The sequence below is a fragment of the Punica granatum genome, chromosome 5 (assembly GCF_007655135.1).
Source record: "Punica granatum isolate Tunisia-2019 chromosome 5, ASM765513v2, whole genome shotgun sequence".
Lineage (NCBI taxonomy): Eukaryota > Viridiplantae > Streptophyta > Magnoliopsida > Myrtales > Lythraceae > Punica > Punica granatum.
In genome coordinates, this window is record NC_045131.1 from 1,938,443 (window position 1) to 1,964,167 (window position 25,725).

Genomic DNA, 25,725 nt, shown 5'->3' on the forward strand with positions numbered 1-25,725 from the left:
ACTTCTTAATTACCAGGCGAGAAGTGCATCACTACGCTATACCATCTCTTGATGAAATATGTAATTTCAAACGTACTAGACAAAATTCAGTTTGCTTTCCAGTTCTAATGCTTGAGTGGAAAATGTTATTTTATTTCACTATGAGATTCAACAAATATTGCAAATATATACATATTTAAATTATCGAAATTAATGGATAATATCATATATAAATTTTGAGTTGCGCTACGATGTCGGAACTCTATGCGCTTTAATTCTTTGAATTTTCTTTTTAATTTCATCTTAATAAAATTATTACACTTATTGTCATATTGTCATTCTTGGATCAACGTGTAGTGACACGGCTGTTAATCGCTTGCCATGTCTGTTTCTCCATATTTAAACAAAAGAGAGAGAGAGAGAGAGACAGAGAAGAAAACGTCTCATACAGAAGATAGATGAGAAATTTCTTGGAGAGCCTTTTTTCTTTTTTTGGATGAATGGTAAAAATTATTGTTCTGGGAGAGCTTATTATCTAACAGGCTCATCTATTCTGAGTAGAAACTCAACTTGTGTGAAAATAAAACGGCATGTATAAATATATGTTATAAGCTGCTCTGATAATTAATATCGTCCTAAAATGAAATCAATTTAGTTATCTGCTAGCTATGTACTGCTTTATTATGAGTTAATCTTCACAGTGGCATAAAATTAGGAGCATACAAAAGTATGAACAAACCCAGATATCTTCACAATACCTTTATTATGGAAGCTCAATATTATCTCTCACTAAAGAGAAGTGAATCTGCAATAGAGGAAGAAACTGAGAATGCCTTTTCTGTTGAACAAGGTTGCGACCTAACAAAATCATCGGACGCCTCTTTATGTTCGAACCTTACCCTACTCGAATGAAAACTGATCAGGGAGGATGATAAGTCCTGTATTGGCAGGTCTGCTTCAAAGTACTCTACCACTTGATGCATCGTAGGCCTCGCCCCAGGCTCTGAGTGAGAGCATACCAGGCCCAGCTTCAGCGCCTGCTCAACTTCCTTGGCCACAAAGTCTTCGCCCAAGTTTGGGTCCCTCGCCTCTAGAATCGCTCTTCCTCTGCTTCAGCAGTAGAACACCCAGTCGACCAAGATCATGTCCTCAGTTCAGCTTGGCTCTATTGGCCTCCTTCCAGTAGCCATCTCAAGGAGGAAAGCCCCAGAACTGAAGACATCGGTGGCCATCGTGGCCTTGCCGGTCCTGGTATGTTCAGGAGCAAGGTACCCTAGAGTCCCCATTACTTGGGTGCTCTGAGGATCGGTCCCGTGGTCATACAACCTTGCAAGCCCGAAATCTGCTAATCTCCCGGTCAATTTAGCATCAAGAAGAATGTTGCTCGCCTTAATGTCCCGGTGGATCACGACCTGGTCTCACCCTTCGTGGAGGTACTGTTTGAAAACCGAGCACTTGCGCAGTGGAAAAGTTAATAACGGTAAAAATCAAAATTTTATCGCGTGCTCGTTTAATCGAAAACTTCAAGATCATATCTTGACATAAGAATCGCCTTCTAAACGAATAAACAATATCACATATCAAATCTACAAGAAAAGTTTAGACTTTTATACTAACCTTATTGATTCGAGTCGATCAAACTAACCGTCCAAGTGTCCGGTCTCTAGTTTGTCCACACGAGCACGTCTCCACCGAGATTAGACTCCTCTCGACCCGTACACTCCGATCTAGGTCACCGATCTCGAACGAAATCGTCACGGAATGAAAGGATCTCTTCAAGGACGTCAAAGACAATACCCAAGTGCCGAACCGGAATCGAAAAGAACTCCGATCAGCCTTGGGATTTGTGCGGTTGAGTTGCTTGTTGATTGCCTCAGTCGAAACCTTCTCTCTTTCTCTCTAATATCAGTTGATGATCGATTGCGTTATGGGGTATCTGTAAGAACATATCTATATATATCTTTACCCTAGGGACTAAAATGTTATTATTAATTAATTCGCATTAATTAATAAATCACAAATGAGTCCTCACACTTAAGTCATCCAATGACTTGTCCTTGTTGTAAGAAAGAAAGATCAAACAAGTCATTGATACGAGTTTCCATCAGTAGATAATCTATGTATAGAAACTCTCCAAATAAGGAAACTATCGTATTTCCTTAATTAGATTTATCATTGATATTGAACTCGGCTTCAGGATGTGCCAGCACCCTTGCAACCACATTGCAAGCCTCGTTCGATAATTAATTCCTAATTAACTTCCTTAATTAGAATTAATTCTTTTTTTCGGTTTAAACACGCTCAATGTGTGTGACTAACTAGGTTCATCATCAAATGGCAATGGGATTATAGTATCAACTCATTTGACACTACCAGAAACTCTTTCTGTAACAAAAAATATAATTCTCAAAATGCCATTGGTTTCCAAAGTTCACGAGTGACACCTAGCAGCATATCGTGACAATCCAAATGATGACGAATGTATAATTGAAACATTCTGATGAACCTCTGATCGTATATGCCATGCATTCAATCCCGTCACTACAAGTTCCCGATCTAGCCAGAGCTACGGTAAATGTCAAACTCTATAGCCGATTATGTGGACTCTCTAATTTCATTCTTAGATCTGTAGTACTTGAACAGAAACTATTTTCTATTCGAGTCTATCTACTCCGGCCGAGGATTTCTCGATCCAGAACAAAACTCATATCCATAGGACCTTTTCCCTATTTACTCAGGTTAGTGAATCCCGTTTTAATCGGACACCTAACTCCAAGTATACCTAACTAGAACCACTATTTGCCGAATACTCATGCTAAGCACAAATATATTAGCAGTAGCAAATGCTAATCACCTATACTTGAGATAGCATTCCATCTCAGGTCTAAGAATTATATGCACTAATATGATCCAGATAACATTCATTGACATTAGTAAATTACCGTATGAATATTATCTGCACGTCACGTTCGACTACTTATCATATAAGTATCAACATATCTGTCACGATAACAGTTATCAGATAACATGAGACTTACTACTCCATCTTCATTAGTATCTGTATACTAATCATGGAAACAGACAGAGGTGACGATCTATCTTGAGAAATAATGTCCAGTTAAGTCTCCTACGATCGTGAACAGTTTAAAGATATTCTTACTGAATTATTTCGTCACAAATATTTTTAACTCTTAAGAATGAAGCATTCAAAATATCTTAAGGACTTTATTCTAATAAACATAGAGAATATACGAATAATAGAATAAACTTTATTGTCATAAAATGAATTATCCAAATACATAAATCAGGCTCTATGGCATATCACTAACAATCTCCCACTTGCACTAGAGCCACTCAGTACAGTATCTAAGACCCATCTTCTCAAGATGTTTATCTAACTGCCGCTGCGTCATGGCCTTCGTGAGTGGATCAACGATATTGTCCGCTGAAGCTACTTTCGGCACAGCTACATCGCCTCTCTCGATAATCTCCCTGATAATATGATATCTCCTTTCAATGTGTTTGGACTTTTGATGTGACTTCGGTTCCTTTGCCTGAGCAATCGCTCCAGTATTGTCACAGTACAGCTCTACTGGTGACGATATGGAGGGAACAACACCGAGTTCTGTCACAAACTTCCGAATCCAAGCTGTCTCCTTCGCTGCATCAAATGTAGCAATATATTCAGCCTCTGTAGTGGAATCTGCAGTCGTCTCTTGCTTAGAACTCTTCCAGCTAACTGTACCTTCATTACAGGTGAATATATAACCGGAGATAGACTTTCTATTATCCACATTTGATTGAAAATTAGAATTTGTAAACCCGTCTAGTCTCAACTCACCTCCTCCATATGCCAGAACCATATCCTTAGTCCTTCTCAAGTACTTAAGGATATTTTTGACAGCAGTCCAATGATCAAGTCCTGGGTTGGATTGATACATGCTAGTCACACTAATAGCATACGCGATATCCGGCCTAGTACACAGCATAACATACATTAGGCTACCTATGGCCGAAGCATACGACACTTGTGCCATCTTCTCTCTGTCCTCAGGAGTCTTAGGAGACATCCCTTTAGAGAGATGGATACCGTGTCTCACAAGAAGCAATCCTCTTCTGGAATCTTGCATGTTGAACCTCTTCAACACCTTATTTAGATACAGGGCTTGAGTCAGACCTATTAATCTTTTCGGTCTATCTCTATAGATTCGAATACGTAGAATATAGGTGGCTTCTCCCAAATCCTTCATGGAGAAAATATTAGACAACCAGACCTTTACAGAAGTGAGCATACCAACATTATTACCTATTAGTAGAAAGTCATTCACGTATAATACAAGAAAGGCAATCATGCTCCTAGTAGCCTTCTTATACACACATGGCTCATCTTCATTCTTGATGATATCAAAGGACTTTACAGCCTCATCAAAACGTCGATTCCAACTCCTCGAAGCCTGCTTAAGACCATAAATGGATCTCTTAAGTTTGCACACTTTGGACTTATCCTTGGATTCAAAAGCCCTGAGTTGGTCCATCAATATGTCTTCCTCAATGTATCCATTAAGGAAGGCAGTCTTGACATCCATTTGCCAAACCTCATAATCATAGTGCGCGGCAATGGCTAGCATTATCCTGATGGACTTCAACATAACTACAGGCGAGAAAGTCTCCTCATAGTCGACTCCCTGCCTCTGGCGATAACCCTTCGCCACTAACCTAGTTTTATAGGTTTCTACCTTCCCATCAGCACCAATCTTCCTCTTGAAGATCCACTTGTTCCCTATTGGTACTATACCTTCAGGAGGGTCAACAAGATCCCAGACTTGGTTCTCGCTCATGGAGTCTATCTCGGACTTCATGGCCTCTAGCCATTTAAAAGAATCTATATCTAATATAGCTTCTTCATAAGTGGAAGAATCATCCCTATGATCATTATCTCCATAAACAAACAACTCTTGTACGTTCTCATGAAGATTAAGGTATCTCGCGGGAGTACGAGTTACCCTACCAGATCTTCGAGGTTATGTGACATTTTCAACCTGAGTAGATGTCTCAACTGGTTTATTAGTGTCCACCGAAATGGGTGCCTGATTGGTCTGTGGCATTGATGACTCCTCATCAAGTACTATCTGCCTTCCTATACCACATTCCTGGACAAACTGTTTCTCCAAAAAGATCGCATCTCTACTGATAACAACCCTTTGCTTAGTAGGGAAATAAAAATAGTATCCAAGGTTGTCTCTTGGATAACCAATAAACCTGCCTTTCTCGGACCAGGTTTCCAACTTATCGGTCTTCTGCTTCTTAATGAATGCATGACAACCCCAAATCTTAACGTGCTTAAGACTAGGTGTCCTACCATTCCATATCTCATATGGAGTGGTAGAGACTGACTTGCTCGGAATTCTATTAAGCAAGTAACATGCGGTCTGCAGAGCATATCCCCACATTGAAATTGGGAGATCTGTATAGCTCATCATCGATCGAACCATGTCCAATAGGGTACGGTTCCTCCTCTCAGAAACTCCATTCAACTATAGTGTTCCTGGTGGAGTAAATTGAGAAACAATACCATGTTCCTTTAGGAAATCACCAAATTCAGTACTCATGTACTTTTCTCCTCGATTTGATCGAAGAGTCTTGATGCTCTTCCCTTTCTGCTTTTCTGCTTCAGCTTTGAATTCCTTGAACTTTTCAAAAGATTCATGTTTATACTTCATAAGATAAACATACCCAAAACGAGAATAATCATCAGTAAAGGTGATGAAGTAGGAATATCCACCCCGAGCCACTTCATTAAATGGACCACATACATCACTATGTATGAGTTCTAAAACTTCTTCAGCCCTCTTCATTTGTCCTACAAATGGAGTCCTAGTCATTTTGCCTTGAATACAAGACTCGCAAGTTGGATTGGGTTCTGAACCCAATGGAACTATAAATCCCATCTTCTCCAACTTACTGATCATATCATCCACAACATGCCCTAGTTTAAGGTGCCAAAGTTGCTTTATACTTGGAGTAGATTCGGACACGGTATTAATCTCAATCGTATTCGAAAGCGTTTCATTTCAAGCTCTAAGATAATAAAGGCCATCGTGTAAATAACTAACGCCAATAAGTTTAGTACCATAATAAATGTCGCAAACATCATGCTTGAAATCAAACAAATATTCACTCCTAGTCAAACTAGAAACAAAAATAATGTTCCGATAAGCGTTTGGTAAAACTAAAACACGATCTAGAAATAAAACATATCCATCTAGATGTGACGAAGTCGACCCCACAGCTTTGGCCGCAACACTTGCACCATTGACGATCTTCGGGCAAACCTCGTTCTTTCCAAGGACTCTACTGCTTGCTAGTTCCTGCATAGAGGTACAAACGTGTGAGCTCGCACCAGTATCAAGAACCCAAGCTGTAGATGAACTATATGAACCATTGGAACTAACATAACAAGAGATATACATACCTTCTGAAGGTTTCTTTCCTTTGTTTGCCTTCAACAAGGCGAGGTACTGAGAACAGTTCCTCTTCCAATGTCCATCCTTATCGCAGTGGAAACAAGTTCCCTTATCCGCAGCAACCTTTGCCTTGCCCTTTATCTTGGTCACCCCTACTGACTGCTAAGGAACAGAGCCTTTCTTGGACTTCTTTTTCTTCTTTCTAGTCTTACTGGAAGAAGTACCAGCCATAATAATGAATTCCTTATCCTTCCTTTTGTTGTTCATTGCATTCTATGCAGTGACCAACATATTCAGCAGCTCAGACAACGAACATGATAACTTGTTCATGTGAAAATTCACAATGAACCCCGAGAAAGAATCTGGGAGAGACTGAAAAACTAAATCCACAGGGAGTTCTTTATCCATCTGGAACTCAAGTTTCTCAAGCTGCTGAATCAGCCTGATCATCTTCTGCACATGAGCTGCGACTTCAGTTCCCTCATGCATTCTCGCACGGAACAATTTCTTCGATATCTCATATCGCGCGGTCCTGCTATTCTCCCCATATAGCTCCCTGAGACTCTTCAAGATCTCACGAGAACTCTTCATGTTCTCATGCTGCTTCTGCAACTCATTACTCATGGAAGCAAGCAAATAGCAACAAACCTTCGTGTCATCAACAGACCACTGATCATATGCGTCCTGCTGATCACTCGTAGCATCCCCGCCAGGGAGTTCAATCTCCTGAGTCTCCAGGATGTATCCTAGACCCTTCATGTTCAGGACAATGTTCAGGTTACGGAGCCAATCCGAAAAGTTAGGCCTAGTGAGCCTATTATCACTCAGTATGCACGAGAGAAGATTCATAGATTTCATATTTATCATGACTGTAGAAAATAACAAGATTAAATTAATGAATTTATGTATATATCACCATAATGACCATGGACTTTCAATCAAAATGGTCTCCCACTATCATTTCGAAACCTACACTTCTAAAATAGGAAACAAGAATCCTAATGAAAAAGATTCATAGCGGGTGATTGAATTATTATAAAATGATAATTCCCTCAGGTACCTGCCGTTATTGGAAACAAGCACTCTACAAGCGAACAACTCTTTGTTTAGTACATCTTCTATGTATGGCTCAATCAATTCGGCTCCTAGTACTCTGGACCTCAGGTGCCTGCCGTTATTGGTCCATCATACATAGTTAAGTCTGACCCACCAAGCCCTAAATGTCAGCTACCTCAGGTGCCTGCCGTTATTGGCAACCAACAATCTAAAACATCACATGCTTCATCATTCATGCAAAAAGATCTCTTAGTGTGTCTCATGCCCCCGTGTGTTCACGATCGACAACGAAACGAACTAAAACTCTCTTGGAGAGCGCTTTGGTGGAGAGCCACGACAGAGGTTCGCAACCTCGTGCCATTTTCGACTTAATATTTTACTTTGTAAGATTTTCTATTTTGGTGACGTAATTACTATTTGGTTTCACTTTGCACATTATCCGTATTCACGCATCATATGCATAAATATATATTCGGAATCGATAAAAGCATGATCATGCTCAAAATTTATGAAAGGAAACTAATAGCATAAAAGGAAAATAAATTGTGCCAATTTTGTAACTCTTTACAAAATATCCAAATATCAAATATTAGGAAATTTCCAATTTTGAAAAAATATAAGATATCGTATATCTAGTGTATCTTCCAAAATCTCTTTTGATATCAAATATCAAATCTCTAATCTCATTAGAATAGGATATCAAATATCCAATTTCATAAAATCAAATTTTACGAAATACAATTTTTGGTAATTAATTGTTTCGAAAATCTTATTTCCGAAAATATCGAAATTTACTTGTTACGCGACGAGCACCGATTCTGAACAGCCATGTCCAGTCTTGCACTTCTTAGTCGAGTCCAGTCCCGAACAGTCCCGTCCAGTCGCGTCCCTTCGCGAACAGTCCCGTCCAGTCGCGTCCCTTCGTTCCCAGTCGCGTCCAATCGCGAACAGTCGCGCTAGGACCTTATCGATTACTGTAACCTTTTCAGCCTCTGTGGCCGTCCAACAGCCACCTACTGTGGCTGTTCCTGGCCACGTAAAGGCCATCTCGCGGTTGACCTATCAACCGAAAGAGATCACCGGTTCGGTGATCTAAACCTGGTTACAAAAATCGATTTCTTGTACCCGATCCAATACCAATTTATCAAACACTTTAATAAATCACAATCAACCACCAAATTAGGCACAAAACATGTATCTAATCGTTTAGAAGGGTGGCTCTGATACCACTGTTAGAAAATCGAGCATTTGCGGAGCGGAAAAGTTAATAACGGTAAAAATCAAAATTTTATCGCATGTTCGATTAATCGAAAACTTCAAGATCATATCTTGACATAAGAATCGCTTTCTAAACGAATAAACAACATCACATATCGAATCTACAAGAAAATTTTAGACTTTTATACTAACCTTGTTGATTCGAGTCAATCAAACTGACCGTCCAAGTGTCCGGTCTCTAGTTCGTCCACACGAGCACGTCTCCACCGAGATTAGACTCCTCTCAACCCGTACACTTCAATCTAGGTCACCTATCTCGAATGGAATCGTCACGGAATGAAAGGATCTTTTCAAGGACGTCAAAGACAATACCCAAGCGCCGAACCGGAACCGAAAAGAACTCCGATCAGCCTTGGGATTTGTGCGGTTGAGTTGCTTGTTGATTGCCTCAGTCGAAACCTTCTCTCTTTCTCTCTAATATCGATTGATGATCGATTGCGTTATGGGTTATCTGTAAGAACATATCTATATATATCTTTACCCTAGGGACTAAAATGCAATTATTAATTAATTCACATTAATTAATAAATCACAAATGAGTCCTCACACTTAAGTCATCTAATGACTTGTCCTTATTGTAAGAAAGAAAGATCAAACAAGTTATTGACACGAGTTTTCATCAATAGACAATCTATTTATAGAAACTCTTCAAATAAGAAAACTATCGTATTTCCTTAATTAGATTTATCCTTGATATTGAACTCGGCTTCAGGATGTGCTAGCACCCTTGCAACCACATTGCAAGTCTAGTTTGATAATTAATTTCTAATTAACTTCCTTAATTAGAATTAATTCTTTTCTCGGTTTAAACACGCTCAATGTGTGTGACTAACTAGGTTCATCATCAAATGGCAATTGGATTATAGTATCAACTCATTTGACACTATCAGAAACTCTTTCTGTAACAAAAAACAGAATTCTCAAAATGCCATTGGTTCCCAAAGTTCACGAGTGACACCTAGTAGCATATCATGACAATCCAAATGATGACGAATGTATAATTGAAACATTCCGATGAACCTCTGATCGTATATGCCATGCATTGAATCCCGTCACTACAAGATCCCGATCTAGCCAGAGCTACGGTAAATGTCAAACTCTATAACCGATTATATGGACTCTCTAATTTCATTATTAGATCTGTAGTACTTGAACATAAACTCTTTTCTATTCGAGTCTATCTACCCCGGCCGATGATTTCTCGATCTAGAACAAAACTCATATCCATAGAACCTTTTCTCTATTTACTCAGGTTAGTGAATTCCGTCTTGATCGGACACCTAACTCCAAGTATAACTAACTAGGACCACTATCTGCCGAATACTCATGCTAAGCACAAATCCTAATCACCTATACTTGAAATAGCGTTCCATCTCAGGTCTAAGGATTATATGCACTAATACGATCCAGATAACATTCATTGACATTAGTAAATTACTGTATGAATATTATCTGCACGTCACGTTCGACTACTTATCATATAAGTATCCACATATCTGTCACGATAACAGTTATCAGATAGCATGAGACTTACTACTCCATCTTCATTAGTATATGTATGCAAATCATGGAAACAGACAGAGGTGACAATCTATCTGGAGAAATAATGACCAATTAAGTCTCCTACGATCGTGAACAGTTTAAAGATATTTTTACCGAATTACTTCGTCGTTCATATTATTAACTCTTAAGAGTGAAGCATTCAAAATATCTTAAGGACTTTATTATAATAAATATAGACAATATACGAATAATAGAATAAACTTTATTGCCATAAAAGGAATTATCCAAATATATAAATCATGCTCTAGGGCATATCACTAACAGGTACATGAGTCTTGAGGCCACACCCTTTATGACCCTAAACCTTTGGGTCCAATTGAGGGTGACTTTTGGCTGGTTGAAGAGGTACTTGTCAAGGCTCCCATTCGGCATGCAATCGTACACCAAAAGGAACTCACCCTTCCTCCGGCAATATCCAAGAAGTGCAACTAGGTTCCGGTGCCGGAGGCGACCAATGCTGACTATCTCCGTGACAAATTCCCGCATCCCTTGCCTAGAATCATGAGAGATCCTCTTCACAGCGACCTCGATATTTGAAGTGGGAAGCACCCCTCGGTAGACCCTCCTAAAACCACCTGCACCCAACAACCCCTGGTCCCCGAATCCCCTCTTGGCGATGTACAAATCCTTGTACTTGAACCGATAAGGCCCATACTTGAGTTCCCAGTCTTCAAGAACCTCTGCAAACTTCCTCTTTCTCCTAATGTAAGAGACCAGTCCCCAGATTAACACGGAAATGGAAAATAAGCATTTTATGGGAACTGCAATTGTCAGCAGCTTAGAAGTCGGCTTCTTTCCTATTCGGGGAAGGTTAGGAAGCACAGACAAAGAAAGCCCGTCTAACTGCCCATTCATCTGGAAGCTCCAGCCGAGAATGTAATGGGTACTTGTGTATGAACCCGTCGATGTTGAGAACCCAACAAACATGGTCTCCTTGACGATTTGTGAGAGATCTAATGATAGGGACAGGAGAGGAATGCTCGGTCTAGCAGCGTTAAAGGGCGCTAAAGTTACATTGATTCTCTTCTCAGTCCCGTCCTAGTCCACCCAGACTTGCATAGGTCGGCCACTGATAGGAGTCAGGTTTTCAAATTTTCCAGCACCGCCATCAAGGTAGTACCCTGCCGAAGCAGCGTGGGTAGAGACCAGGCTATTGATGTGGATCCCGCCATAATTATTATTGATGTCCTGGAACTCAGTGCTCTCTATCGTGTCAAGCTCGACGGCAAACACATGTTGGTAGTGCTCCCATTACCGGTCGCATTAAAGAGTCCAAGGTACTGGCTTGGAAGGCTCCCGAGAAGGCCCATCTGGGGGGCAGCCAAGAAGGCGATCCCCTGGCCAAGGTTTGGGTACTCAGAGATGAGAGCAAACACAAACGTGCTAGTACTTTGGTCTGATTCATTTGTCAGTCTGAGCAGGCCATTGGGAGTGATCTCTGCAGTCCCATCGAGTTCTTGGTCAACTGGCTGGAAACCGTTGAACGTGAATCCGAACCCTTGGCCTGATCCAAGTCCTGCTCGGAGAAAAACCAGCGCAAGGAGGAGCTGGGAAAGCATGGCGTAAGCCATGGAAGAGAGCAGAATGGGTGTCTTTATTAAAATTTTTTTTTGATAAAAGGATGATAACTTCTATTAAAATTAAAAAAGCATCAAGAAGGTGCAAATATATATGTACAAAAGGTTAAAATAACCAAATGTACAATAACAAAACCAAAGTCAGAGGGTAGCCGAATGAACATTTACATCAACGAGTAGGCTACCGTTCAATCAGAATGGGTCTCTTTATTGAGTTCCCTCTTCGAGGATCAGTTTCAGAATCTCACCTGAACTATATGGTGGAGCTGCTAGATATGCTTCTGGTTAGGCATGAAGAAGAAAGTATATATGTTTCTAGTATCTATTTATCTAGTGGATCATGAAAATTTAATTTCAGCGAAACAATCTCCCTTAAAAGATCATATCACATTCAGTGTGGTTCCGGGTTCGAATCCTGTGAATAAAAAAATTTTATAGTGGTAAAGGTTTACCATTTAGTGGGTCGACCCGACTACAACTTTATTAATCAAAACTCATTTGGCTTTCAGATACCAGTGTACGCAAAAAAAAAAAAAAAAAGCTTGTTATGTGTTGAAGCAAGAATGTGATTACTGGTAATTGAATTGAGAAATGTTTCCACATTTATCTAGTCAAAGGTTTAACGTATGGAGAATGCTCCAATATTTGTGAAAAATCAATTGGTTTATTGCCAACTTGGTCAATATGGCCCATTCTCTGGCTTCCTTTATTTCTTTCAAAAAGTCGACACGTTTCTGTTACTTGTAAGAAAATTTTATTTTGGAAATTATTGACGGAGTTGCTAAGGACACATATCTATAGTCAGAACATGTGCATTTTACTAATTTTGGTGCAAGGAGAACAATAACAGTAAGCATTAGTTTAATTTTTTTCGTTGGACACCATTTGATATCTAAAAGTCTAATAGATCCCAACTAATTCAGAATAAAGTTAGGTCGGCTCACTAACTATGTGGTTGGTTTGAGGGGAAAAGGAAGGGAAAGGAATAGAAGGAAAGGGAAAATAATATTTCGCCTTGTTTAGATATAAGAATTTAATGGAGGGTAAGGGAAATGAAGGTTAAACTTTCACCTCCAACACCTCATTTTCTTTCAACCCCAATTTAGCGTTGAATGGAGGTGAAATGTTATTAAAAAAATTCGGATTTATTGAAAAGACTAAATTATCCATCTTCTTTTTGCTAATAAACCCATATAGAGGGACAATATTGTCATTTAATTTAAATTTCTCTCCTTTCCCCTCCATTTTCTTTATTAACATACTAGTCGTGGAGTCCATGCGGTGCATAGGATAATATACCAATATGAGAAAAAATTAAAATTAAGAATTAAAAAGAAAAATTCTTTTGAGAGTTAAAACTGAAACAAAAATAATAAAATAAACAAATAACATTCTTCACGTTTAGTGACAGACGAGCTTACTTTCTGAGAGTTTGCGTAGAGAGGTAGCCTTTCGAGAGATGAAAGTTACATCACTAATCTTGAGAAAGAATATGAGGAAAAAATAAAAAAAATGAAAAATTACAATAAAAATGAGAGAAAAAATCAAAATATAAATTTAATCAACTCACTCGGATCTAGGGATAGACATACGTCTCGAGAGCCCGCGTCTAGTTGTAGATGTATTGTTTGAAAGTTGAATAGGCTATGAGAATGATGATTTATATTTATAACTATCATATAGAATCTAGATAAAATATAATCTGCTTCGTTTTTCTTTTATGATTGACAAATCTGATTTGTTTTTTGAAAAGAAAATATAATTAACATATATGTATATAATATTATCTAATCTATTTTTTAAAAATAGATATCTATAAGAACACACAATTTATTTATACGTTTTCTTCCTATATATACTGAATGTTGTCCACGTAACCTTATATTAAGTATATTTATATTATGTATAAATAAATATATATACTAATATATACTTATTTTTATGTTAATATTGATGTGATGAAATATTAATTTTTATTTTAAAAAATTTAAGATTATTAAATAATATCTATACGTATACATAATAAAATCTTCTCATTTATTTTAAATACATTATGTTATATAAATTATAAAAACTAAAGAAATCAAGATATCAAATTTTATGATAAGATATCTTAAAAAAATAAAAAATTAATTCCGAAAATATAAATAAATAAAAACCTAGAAAATCCTTTTAGAAAATATATATGCTAATATATACTTATTTTGATGTTAATATTGATGTGATGAAATTTTAATTTTAATTTTAAAAAAATTCAAGATTATTAAATAATGTCTACACATATAATACAATCTTCTCATTTATTTCAAATACATTATGTTATACAAATTATAAAGAATAAATAAATCAAGAAATCGTATTTTATGATGATATATCTTTAAAAATTATTTTTTATTAAAAATAATTCCAAAAACAAATAAACGAATAAAGATCTAGAAAATTCCTATCAGAAAATATATACTAATATATTTTTATTAAATTCCACTCAGAAACCGAGCATTCTGCGGCAATCGATTAATATATTTATATTATGTATGAATATATACTTATTTTGATGTTAATATTTATGTGATGAGATATTAACTTTTATTTTTAAAAAATAAAGATTATTAAATAATATCTATACATATTATAAAATCCTCTCATTTAAAAAATAAAAATTGGAAATTAAGGAAATCGAGAAATCGAATTTTATGATGAGATGTCTTTATAATAAATAATTTCGAAAATAAAAAATAAAAATCAATATAATTCCATTCAAAAAATTCATATTGCCTTAATATCCAAAAGATTTTATGATATTTTCGGTCTTTTAAATTGAATATTATAACCGAAAATACTTTTGAAAGATTTTGTTGCTAATTTCATTTTAAAAGATAACCACCTCGTATCCGGCTTTCATATGTATATAGATATCTGAACAAGGTTAAAATTTCTCCTCCATTCCCTTGCCTTCCCCTTACTAAGTATATCCAAACAAGGTTAAAATTTTATGTCCCTTCCCTTCCCTTCCCTTCCTTTTCCTTTTCTTTCCCTTTCCCCTCCATTCCCCTTAATGAAATTTATTCAAACAAAGTATAAGTGGTAAAATTGTCTCTGCGTGAATTTAATTCATTCACAAAACTCGAACTCGTGACTTTATTTAAGAGGGAATAAGCGCTAAACAACTTGAACCAACCTAAGTTGATAAGCATTGGTTTTATTTAGAGCTTGTTTGATAACCAAAATGAAGCGCTGAAATTAATTTTTCAACACTTAATTAGATTCAGCTTGTTTGGTAATGCAACTTAAAATGACTTAATTGATTAAATTAAGTAAAAAGTACTATGAATGATTACTGAATCAACTAAGTAAAAAAATTCTACTTATTTGTAACTTAATTCACACAACTGAAGGGGCCTTTTTCATTTATTGCACTATTGCCCTCAAACTTTTTTCAGTTTGCAAATTAGTCCATCATTTCCTTCCCACATCCGAGAGAGAGAGAGAGAGAGAGTGGCCCCATCGTCGGTCACCACCCCTCCGGTGAGGTCGCCTGGGTCCTACAACCTAGCGCGAAGGGGTGGTGGCTGGCGACGAGGCTACCATTGCCAGGAATTTTCCCGAATCTCCTCCCTTCGAAGAGAGAGGGGGGAAGGAGATCGCAGCTGCGATGGCTCGTCGCGGCCACTACAACCCATGTGACGTCGTCGACACCATCAGTGGTCTCCCCTAATGCCGCCTCGGTTGCGACGGCCGGCAACGAGCCACCGCAACCCATATCTCGTTTCCTCTTTCTCTCTCTTCGAAGAGAGACAGGGAACGAGATCTGGCCCGCGGTGGCTTGTCGCGGGCCGCTGTAGCCCAAGCGAAGTCGTTGGCGATCACTAATGGCGTCGGCGACGTCGCTTGTGAAGCTGGTGGTCGGTGTGGTGGCCACCACCGTCCCCCTCACCATTTTCGATCCGAAACGATCGGTTCCTTTTTAAAACAATTTTAATTTTTAATTTTTTTTAAAAAAATTATATATTTAGGGTCAAATGTTGAAATGCAAAAGCTTTGGGGCATTAATGATAGATAATATAAAATATGCTAAAAGTAATTCACCATTTTGTAATCAAATGACTTATTCTATTAAGTACTTATTCCATTAAGTATTTAAAATTTCAGCCCTTAATTTTTAATCCAAATAAACATACATTTAGCATGTGTTTATTTCAATTTAAGCAAATAAGTGCTTAAAAGTTAATGAGAAGAGAAAAAATAAATGGGAAAAAGAAGCAAATATGATAGATGAGAGTCTAAACTACTAATTATTAAGTCGAAAATCACTTATTGAGTAAGTAAAAAAAACTTGACTTAATGAAATAAGTCATTTTTCACTTATTAATACTCTCTTTTTCTTGGCTGATAGTTGTTAGTCTTGTGACTCACAATTAATTCATCTTTCAGGACTATGTGTGGACTTTGGAGTATGGGCCTGACTCCTGATAATGGGCTCAAACTAGTGACCTTCAAGAACCCGTCATCTATTGGTTGCATAGCGTAGTGCGTATCATTCACATTCATACATTTGATTCGAGTAAAAATTTACTGTACAATTTTCAATGTTTGTGATTTTGGAAAGTTGAAATCCTCCCATTTTATAACAATCCCGGAGATGGAAAGTTGGAGGGCATGAAAACCTGACAGACGTCATGGATAAATATCAGAAAGAAAGAGAATATGGTGATATTTTTTTTTCGGCAGGAAAATAAGGCAGAAGTCCAAACAACTAAACAGTACAAAGACGAGGTGTAGCAATCCCTACAAGATCGCCTAACAGTACGGAACCGAAACCATTAGGAACAGAACAAAGAAAATGCAAACCAAGAGGCCGAAGGATAGAACGTCGAGTAAGCAAATCGCACGATTGTTTCCCTCTCGAAATATATTATGAATTTGGACATCCCAATCCTTTGAGAGTAATCCCTTAATATCATGAACCAGCGAACGATGACTAGGAGCACAGGATGCAACCCCGAGGAAATTGTTTCTATCTGTATGCTTACTGTCGTCCCTGGATTCGAGGGATAAATGGATGCTTCCAAGGTATAATACATTTTTTCTTTCTTTGCAAAATAAAAGGCTGAGAGAGGGAGACTAACGTAGCAACCTTACGGAGACCAGAGAAGCTGCTTAGCCGCCATGGAATGTTCCATTCACCTGATTGGGTAAAGAGCTCAGTGAGATATCAGGCTACCTAAGTCACCCTGATCCTATCAAAACGCATAGTCGATCAGAGCAGCTTCCATAAGGTATATGACAATGGTCTATTAACACAAGCGCTTTCGTGTTTAAGTTGAAGTTCGACCCCTAGACCTTCCCTTTGGAAGACAAAGCCCGTTCCATTGGGCTACCAACTTGGTGGTTCCAAGGTATAATACATAGATTCCAAAGAGAAACTATCCTATGATACATGACACATAGTAAAACCCTGTGAATTTCAGAGTGGCACACAGGAAGCATTTAGTACAGACAATTCCAACGCGAAACCGCAGTGGGAGATATATTAATCATCTTCCACCTGACAGAAGTGAGTCTGCCACAGTGGACGAAGTCGAGAATCCATTGTCCATTGAGGAAGGGTGCGGCATAGCAAAATCATCAAATCCCTCTCCAAGTTTGATCCTTAATCCACTCGAATAGGTGTCAAGGGAGGAGGATAAGTGCTGTATTGGCGCGTCTCCTTCCAAGTATTGCACTACTTGCCGCATAGTTGGCCTCGCCCCAGGCTCTGGGTGCGAGCACACCAGGCCCAGCTTCAGCACCAGCTCAACTTCCTCGGCCACGAACTCTTCACTCAGGTTTGGGTCCCTTGCCTCAAGAATCTCTCCTCCTTTGCTCCAGCAGTAGAAGACCCAGTCAACCAATATCAGATCCTCAGTTCCTCGTGTCCCGATCGGCCTCCTTCCAGTTGCCACCTCAAGCAGGAAAGCCCCGAATGCAAAGACATCTGTAGCCTTCGTGGCCCTGCCTGTCCTGGTATGCTCTGGAGCAAGGTACCCGAAAGTCCCCGCCACGTGGGTGGTCTGTGGATAGGTGCCGTGGTCATACAGCCTTGCAAGCCCGAAATCTCCTAATCTCCCATTCAATTCGGCATCGAGAAGGACGTTACTCGACTTAATATCTCGGTGAATCACAATCTGGTCCCACCCTTCATGGAGGTACAAGAGCCCTGAGGCCACACCCCTTATGACCCTAAACCTTTGGGTCCAATTGAGGGTGACTTTGGGTTGGTTGAAGAGGTACTTGTCGAGGCTCCCATTCGGCATATAATCGTACACCAAAAGGAGCTCGCCCTTCCTCCGGCAGTACCCAAGGAGTTTGACTAGGTTGCGGTGCCGGAGCCGGCCTATGCTAACGATCTCCGCCACAAATTCCCGTATCCCTTGCTTTGAATTATGAGAGATCCTCTTCACAGCGATCTCAAGCTTTGAAGTGGGTAGTATCCCTCTGTAGACACCCCCAAAACCACCAGTCCCCAACAGCTCCTTGTCCTGGAATCCCCTCGTGGCGATATAGAGATCCTTGTACTTGAACCGATGAGGCCCATAACCAAACTCCCAGTCTTCGAGAACCTCTGCATACTTCATCTTTCTTCTAACGTAATAGAACAATCCCAATATTAACACTGAGACAGAAAATAAGCATATTGCAGGCACTCCGATTGTTAGCAGCTTAGAAGTTGGCTTCTTTCCTAGTCGGGGAAGGTTAGGAAGCTTTGACAGCTCAAGCCCCTGTACCTGTCCATTCATCTGGAAACTCCAGCCGAGAATGTAACTCTGGGAGGTTGAGTATGAACCTGTCGAGGATGAGAACCCAACAAACATGGTCTCCTTGACGATTGTCGAGAGATCAAGCGACAGGGAGAGGAGTGGAGTGCTTGGTTTCACAGCCTTGAAGGGTGCTAAAGTTACCTCGATTCTTTTCTTGATCCCATCATAGTCCACCCAGACTTGCATAGGTCGGCCGCTGACCAGAGTCAGGTTCTCAAATTTTCCAGCACCACCATCAGGATAGTACCCTGCCGAAGCAGATACGGCAGAGACCGGCCCGTTGATGTCAATCCCGAGATGATTATCATCGATGTCCTTAACATCAGCGCTGTGCACCGCGTCAAGCTCAATGGCAAATACGTGATTAGTGAGGTCCCCGTAATTTGTCTTATTAAAGAGTCCAAGGTACATGTTTGGAAATGCGCCGGGAAGGCCCCTTTGGGGGGCGGCCACGAAGGCAATCCCCGGTCCACCTACAGCTCGGTTTTTGGAGATGATTGCAAACACGAACGTGGTGGAGAAGGAGAAGACAGAGCCCTCACTTGAGTTCTTGAAGGGCACTGGGTCGGGATAAAAAGCATGGGCCATCATCTCCCTTGTTTCGTTTGTCAGCCTGAGGAGGCCATTGTTGGTGAATTCTGCAAACCCATCCAGCTCCAACTTAACCGATCGGAAACCGTTGAAAGTGAACCCGATCCCTTGATCTGACCCTGCTCCTGCTCCTGCTTGGAGAAAGACCAACATGAGAAGGAACTCAGAAATGGTGGCCAGTGCAACAAAATCCATGTCTCTTTAGGTTGCAGAAAAGACGGTTCTATTTCGAAACAAGTCTCTTTGGCCTACATAAATAAATCTGTATTTAGAATCTTTATATGTAACAGGAAATATTTATGACATTTTAACGAGTTAGATGTATCAATAAGATGGAAGAGACTCTGGGCTGGGCTTCGCCCGAGTCTGGGTTGAATCCGGAATCGCAGAATCGGCCCGATTCCGCGATTTACGCCACGATTCACCAGCGATTTTACAAAAACCGACTTAGCCCATTGAATCGGAATCATATACCCCCTCCGAATCGTAGAATCGTACGATTTTACGATTCGAATCACGATTCTGACAGCCTCGGTTGAGACCCATTTATTGAAAGGGGATAATGGTGGCAAGACTTGGAAAAAATGGACTTGGAAGATCCAATCTTCTGCAGAGAAGCGGGATTGAAGAGCGACTCGACTGCTAATTGGCCATTCTATTGGCCTTCCAGGAAAATGCAAACGACCTTTTCAACATTAGGGCCAGTATCGATTCGACTTCTCGTGAATTTGGCTGTCAAGAGATGGTTGTCCGACTTGAATGGCCGTTGTTTTCTCTGACACCGTTCCAATTAGTTACCCTGGAATCTAATATGCTGAAAAAAAAAATAGCAGTGAATTTAACTAGTCAAACACAGGCTCCGAAATATTTACCCACCAAAAAATAAGATGTCTAACAACCAGATTAAGCCAAGAAGACTTACATTAATTGACTCTTTGTGTCAAAATGAACTGAGCAGTCATGAAAATGTTTCTACGGACCACAAACCACTCCGGTCCCTTTCTCAAGACAACTAAGACCGGGGGGTAACGGTAAGAAGACTTGGACTCGTCTGGTTCAGAGGACAATGTTCAACATTGATGGAGCATTAATCAGTGGGGACGACGACATTGACGAGTTTTGTCTACGCTGCCAATGTCTATTCTATTTGAGACTAGCCTGTCCTAACCCTGTGAACACTGTCGTCTCTTTAATAACTTTTGTATTTGGCTTGCTTGCTGCCCCTCTACTTTGTTCCCCAATTCAATCAGGTCCTCTTCTCTAGGATATTTCATTTCAGTTTTCTTTTGGGTTAATAAAAAAGAAAAACACAAACTTTTCACATGTTAACAATTCTAGCACGAACTTTTTCTTTAACCTAAAAATGCACAAACTTTCGATTTGATAATAATTCTAGTATGGCGTCAAATTTTTCGTTAATTTGGACGAAATCGATGCCACAAAGGGCGCCGGCGACCCCAATCGGGATGGGGCGTGGTTGGGGTCTTGGCTCAACACCCAAAATCGAGAGAATACCCAATGTGAGGGTTCTCTCGATTCTAAGGGGTGGGGCCCTCGATTCCGACCATCACCCCTCGATTGGGGTCGCTGGCGCCCTCTCTCCGATTGGGATCGTCGGCGCCTCTGTGACCAAATGAACATTTACATCAACGAGTAGGCTACCATTCAATCAGAATGGGTCTTTTATTGAGTTCCCTCTTCGAGGATCAGTTTCAGAATATCACCTGAACCATATGGTGGAGCTACTAGATATGCTTCTGGTTAGGCATGAAGAGGAAAGTATATATGATTTTAGTATCTATTTATGTAGTGGATCATGAAATTTTAATTTCAGTGAAAAAAATCTCCCTTATAATGAAAAAAAAAGTCAAAGAACCAAAAAAATTTTAAAATCATTTCACATTCAGTGAGGTTCCGGGTTCGAATCTTATGAATAAAAAAAATTATAGCGAAAAAGTTTTACCATTCAGTGGGTCGACCGGACTACAACTAAATTAGTTGAAGCTCATTTGGTTTATGAATATCAGTGTGCGCATCAAAAAAAAATCTTGTCATGTATTGAAGCAAGAATGGGATTACTGGTGATTGAATTGAGAAATGTCTCCTCATTTATCTAGTCAAAGGTTTAACGTATGGAGAAATGCTCCAATATTTGTGAAAAATCAATTGGTTTATTGCCAACTTGGTCAATATGGCCCATTCTCTGGCTTCCTTTATTTCTTTCAAAAAGTCAACACGTGTCTTTTACTTGTAAGAAAATTCTATTTAGGAAATTATTGACGGAGTTGATAAGGACACTCACATATAGTCAGAACATGTGCATTTTACTAATTTGGTGCAAGGAGAACAATAATAGTAAGCATTAGTTTTATTTTTTTCGTTGTACACCACCTGGTATCTAGAAGTCTAATAGATCCCAACTTAGGTCGACTCACTAACTATGTGTTTGGATTGAGGGGAAAAGGGGGGGAAAGGAATAGAAGGAAAGGGAAGAGAATATTTTACCTTATTTGAATATAAGAATTATCCATCTTCTTTTTGCTAAAACCCATATAGAGGGAAAATATTGTCATTTAATTTAAATTTCTCTCCTTTCCCCTCCATTTTCTTTATTAACAAGTCGTGGAGCCCGTGCGTTGCGCAAAATAATATACCAATCTAGGCAAAAATTATAATTAAGAATTAAAAAGAAAAATTCTTTCGAGAGTCAAAAGTGAAACAAAAATAATAAAATAAACAACACAGCTTCTTCACGTTTAGTGGCGAACGAACTTACTTTCTGAGAGCTTGCGTATAGGGGTAGCATTTCAAAAGATGAAAGTTATATCGCCAATCTTGAGAAAGAATATGAGGAAAAAAATTTTAAAAATGAAAAATTACAATAAAAATGACAGAGAAAATCAAAACATAAATTTAATCAATTCACTTGTATCTAGGGATAGACATACGTTTCGAGAGTCCGTGTCTAGTTGTAGACGTATTGTTTGAGAGCTGAATAGGCTATGAGTATGATGATTCATATTTATAACTATCATATCGAATCTAGATAAAATATAATTTGATTCGTTTTTCTTTTATGGTAAACAAATCTGATTTGTTTTTTGAAAAGAAAATATAATTCATATATATCTATATAATATTATCTAATCTATTTTTTAAAAATAGATATCTATAAAAACATACAATTTATTAACACTTTTTCTTCCTATATCTATTGAAGGTTGTTCACGTAAACATATATTAAATATATTTATATTATGTACATACATATATATAGATATACTTATTTTTATGTTAATATTAATGTGATGAAATATTAATTTTTATTTTGAAAATTCATGATAATCAAATAATATCTATATGTAAATATAATAAAATCATCTCATTTATTTCAAATACATGATGTTATATAAAGTATAAAAATTAAATAAATCAATAAATCAATTTTTATGATGAGATATCTTTAAAAAATATTTTTTAAAAATAATTCCAAAAATATAAATAAATAAATAAATAAATAAAAACCTAGAAAATCCTTTTAGAAAATATATATGCTAATCTATACTTATTTCGATGTTAATATTGACGTGATGAAATATTAATTTTAATTTTTAAAATTCAAGATAATTAAATAATGTCTACACATATAATAAAATCTTCTCATTTATTTCAAATACATTATGTTATATAAATTATAAAGAATAAAGAAATCAAGAAATCAAATTTTATGATGAAATATCTTCAAAAATTATTTTTTATTAAAAACAATTCTGAAAATAAAGATCTAGAAAATTCCTTTAATAAAATATAGGGCAAATTACCCAAAAAAAAACTAAGTCTTGTAAAAAGTATTAGTTTTGTCCTAAATTTTGTTTTGTAATAGAAAAAACCATAAGTTTTCTAAATTATCTCAAAAATGTCATCCATTAAAAATTCTTTCAATTTTGCATATGTGAACTGTTAACTTCAGACCCATTTTTTGACAAATAACCATTATAAGGTATGTTCAATTTGTGTGTGCTTTGATTATTCGATACAGAGATGTTGAAATCGTTGACATGTGACATTTTAAACGTTTATAAACAACACTCATAAAACCTTAATTAATAAACAAATAAGATATGTTAAATAAAAAAATTCAAATTTTCAAAAAAGTTTCAATTTCATCATAAATTTGGCATGTAATGAAAAAAAACAATATGTTTTGTAAATTATCTTGGAAATAACCTCTCTTCTCGTCTGGGTCTCCTTGCAGTGCTCCTAAAGTCGGCCCCGGCTAGCATCTCCTCTCATGGATCATTTCTGAGAAATTTTTAAAATATGTATTTTTTTTAAATTACAAATCAAAATTTGGAGCAAAATTGAGACTTTTCTAAAAATTTAGGTTATTTTTATAAAGAAAAGAGAAGATGATCAAATGATGTGTAAACTTTGTGGGTTCCGTAAAGTCCACGTAGGCAAATAGACGAAAAACTTAACAGAATGGTAATAAGATGTCAAATCTAAGACGATTATCAAAACATGTGAATTTTTTGTTACAAGACAAAATTTAGGACAAAACTGAAACGTTTTACAAAACTTAAGTTTTTTTTGTGTAATTTGCTCTAAAATATATACTAATATGTACTTATGAAATTTCAATCAGAAACCGAGCGTTTTGAGACCATTTATTAACATATTTATATTATTATGAATATATACCTATTTTGATGTTAATATTTATGTGATGAGATGTTAATTTTTATTTTAAAAAATTCAAGATTATTAAATAATATCTATACATATTATAAAATCCTCTCATTTAAAAAAATTATAAATTAAATAAATCAAGAAATCGGATTTTATGATGAGATATCTTTATAAAATATTTTTTATTTAAAATAATTTCTAAAAAAATCTAGAAAATTTCATTCATAAAATTCATATTGCCTTCATTAGATATCACTATAGTATCCAAAAAAATTTATGATATTTTCAGTCTTTTTTAAATGAAATATTGTAACCGAAAAATAATTTCGAAAGATTTTGTTGCTAATCTCAGTTTAAAATATAATTTAAAATTTTAAAAACTCAAAAAATAAAGAAAAATTCATTCATAAAAAAGAGTGTTCTAAGGCCATTTGGTCGGGCCCACCTCACTTTCATACATATATATATATATATGAACAAGGTTAAAATTTTCCCTCCGTACCCTTCCCTTCCCCTTACTAAGTATATCCAAACAAGGTTAAAATTTTTTGTCCCGTCCCCTCCCATCCCTTCCTTTCCCTTCCCTTTCCATTTCTTTTCCTTTCCCTCCATTGCCCTTAATGAGATTTATCCAAATAAAGTATAAGTGGTAAAACTGTCTCAGCGTGAATTTTTTTCATTCACAAAATTCGAACTTAATACCTTATTTAAGAAGGAATAAGCGCCAAGCAACTTGAACAAACCTAGGTTGATAAGCATTGTTTTTATTTAGAGCTTGTTTGATAATCAAAATTAACCGCTGTCAGCACCCCATTTTGATCCACCCGAACAAAAGGATGACATTTTTTATTTATTTAATTTGAAAAAAAAAATTTGGGCTGGGGGTCAGATCGGCATCAGACCAGTCTGACGCCCTCAGAATTTCTGACGCGGGTCAGAAGTTTCTGATCGTTTCATTTTCGCCCCTGCTCTTTCTTTCTTTCCACTTCGCCCCTCTTCTTTTCTTCCTCTTCCTTTCCGCCCCCGCCGTTCTTTCCTTCTCTTTTCTTCTCCCCCCTCTTCTTCTCCTCCTCTTTCACTGACGTCCCTCTACCATCTCCGACACGCCGCGGTTGCCCACCAACCGCGGCCGCCTGCCACTGCTGACACGTTCACCCGACACGCCACCGCTCGCTTCCCCGGCACGCTCCCTTGCCGCTTTCCCGCTCTCTCCGGCTCGATTTTCGCACAAAACCCTACGGCCCTCGCTCGAGAGCCGGGGGGGGATCTCTTTCAAAATCGACGTCAATCTCGCCCTCTCGCTCTCAGTTTTTCTCCCCAATCGATCCGCGACATTTCCCCTCACAAAACCCCTCCATTTCGTCCTCTCAATTCCCCCGATTTCCGGTGATTAAACTCGAAATCGCTCGTCGGAAAACTTGAAACCTCGCCGCCAAAAAAACTCGAAATTCCCCTCAATCCGAACCGGCCCGAGCCTCGTAACGCTCATCTCGAGCACAACGCAGCTCAAGCGGTGTTCGCCGCTGCCTCCCGCGCCTTCCTGAACCCGTCGCCGCGGCGCCCAGAGGTGGGAACCGCTGTTCTCGGCCGTTGGAACCCCCCTCTCCGCCCATCTTCGTCTTCTCCGGCGTCCTCCTTCTCACGGGCTCGGCCCATCTTTTTGGTTTGTGCAAGTCTAGCCCAGCCCGCTCTGCCTAGTCTAGCCGAGACGATCCGACCCGTTCCACCTCG

The 25,725-nt window shown here is 38.2% G+C and overlaps 1 protein-coding gene and 1 pseudogene across 1 annotated transcript; both read right to left on the reverse strand.

The window, feature by feature from the left end:
- Positions 1-648: 648 nt before the first annotated feature.
- On the reverse strand, positions 649-11,911 carry LOC116207390 (annotated as a pseudogene).
- Positions 11,912-17,211: 5,300 nt separating this feature from the next.
- LOC116206752 (L-type lectin-domain containing receptor kinase IV.1-like) lies at positions 17,212-19,882 on the reverse strand. The gene has a single exon (XM_031539559.1). The coding sequence runs from the start codon at positions 19,498-19,500 to the stop codon at positions 17,452-17,454; it is 2,049 nt and encodes a 682-aa protein (XP_031395419.1). The 5' UTR covers positions 19,501-19,882; the 3' UTR covers positions 17,212-17,451.
- Between the last annotated feature and the right edge of the window lie 5,843 nt (positions 19,883-25,725).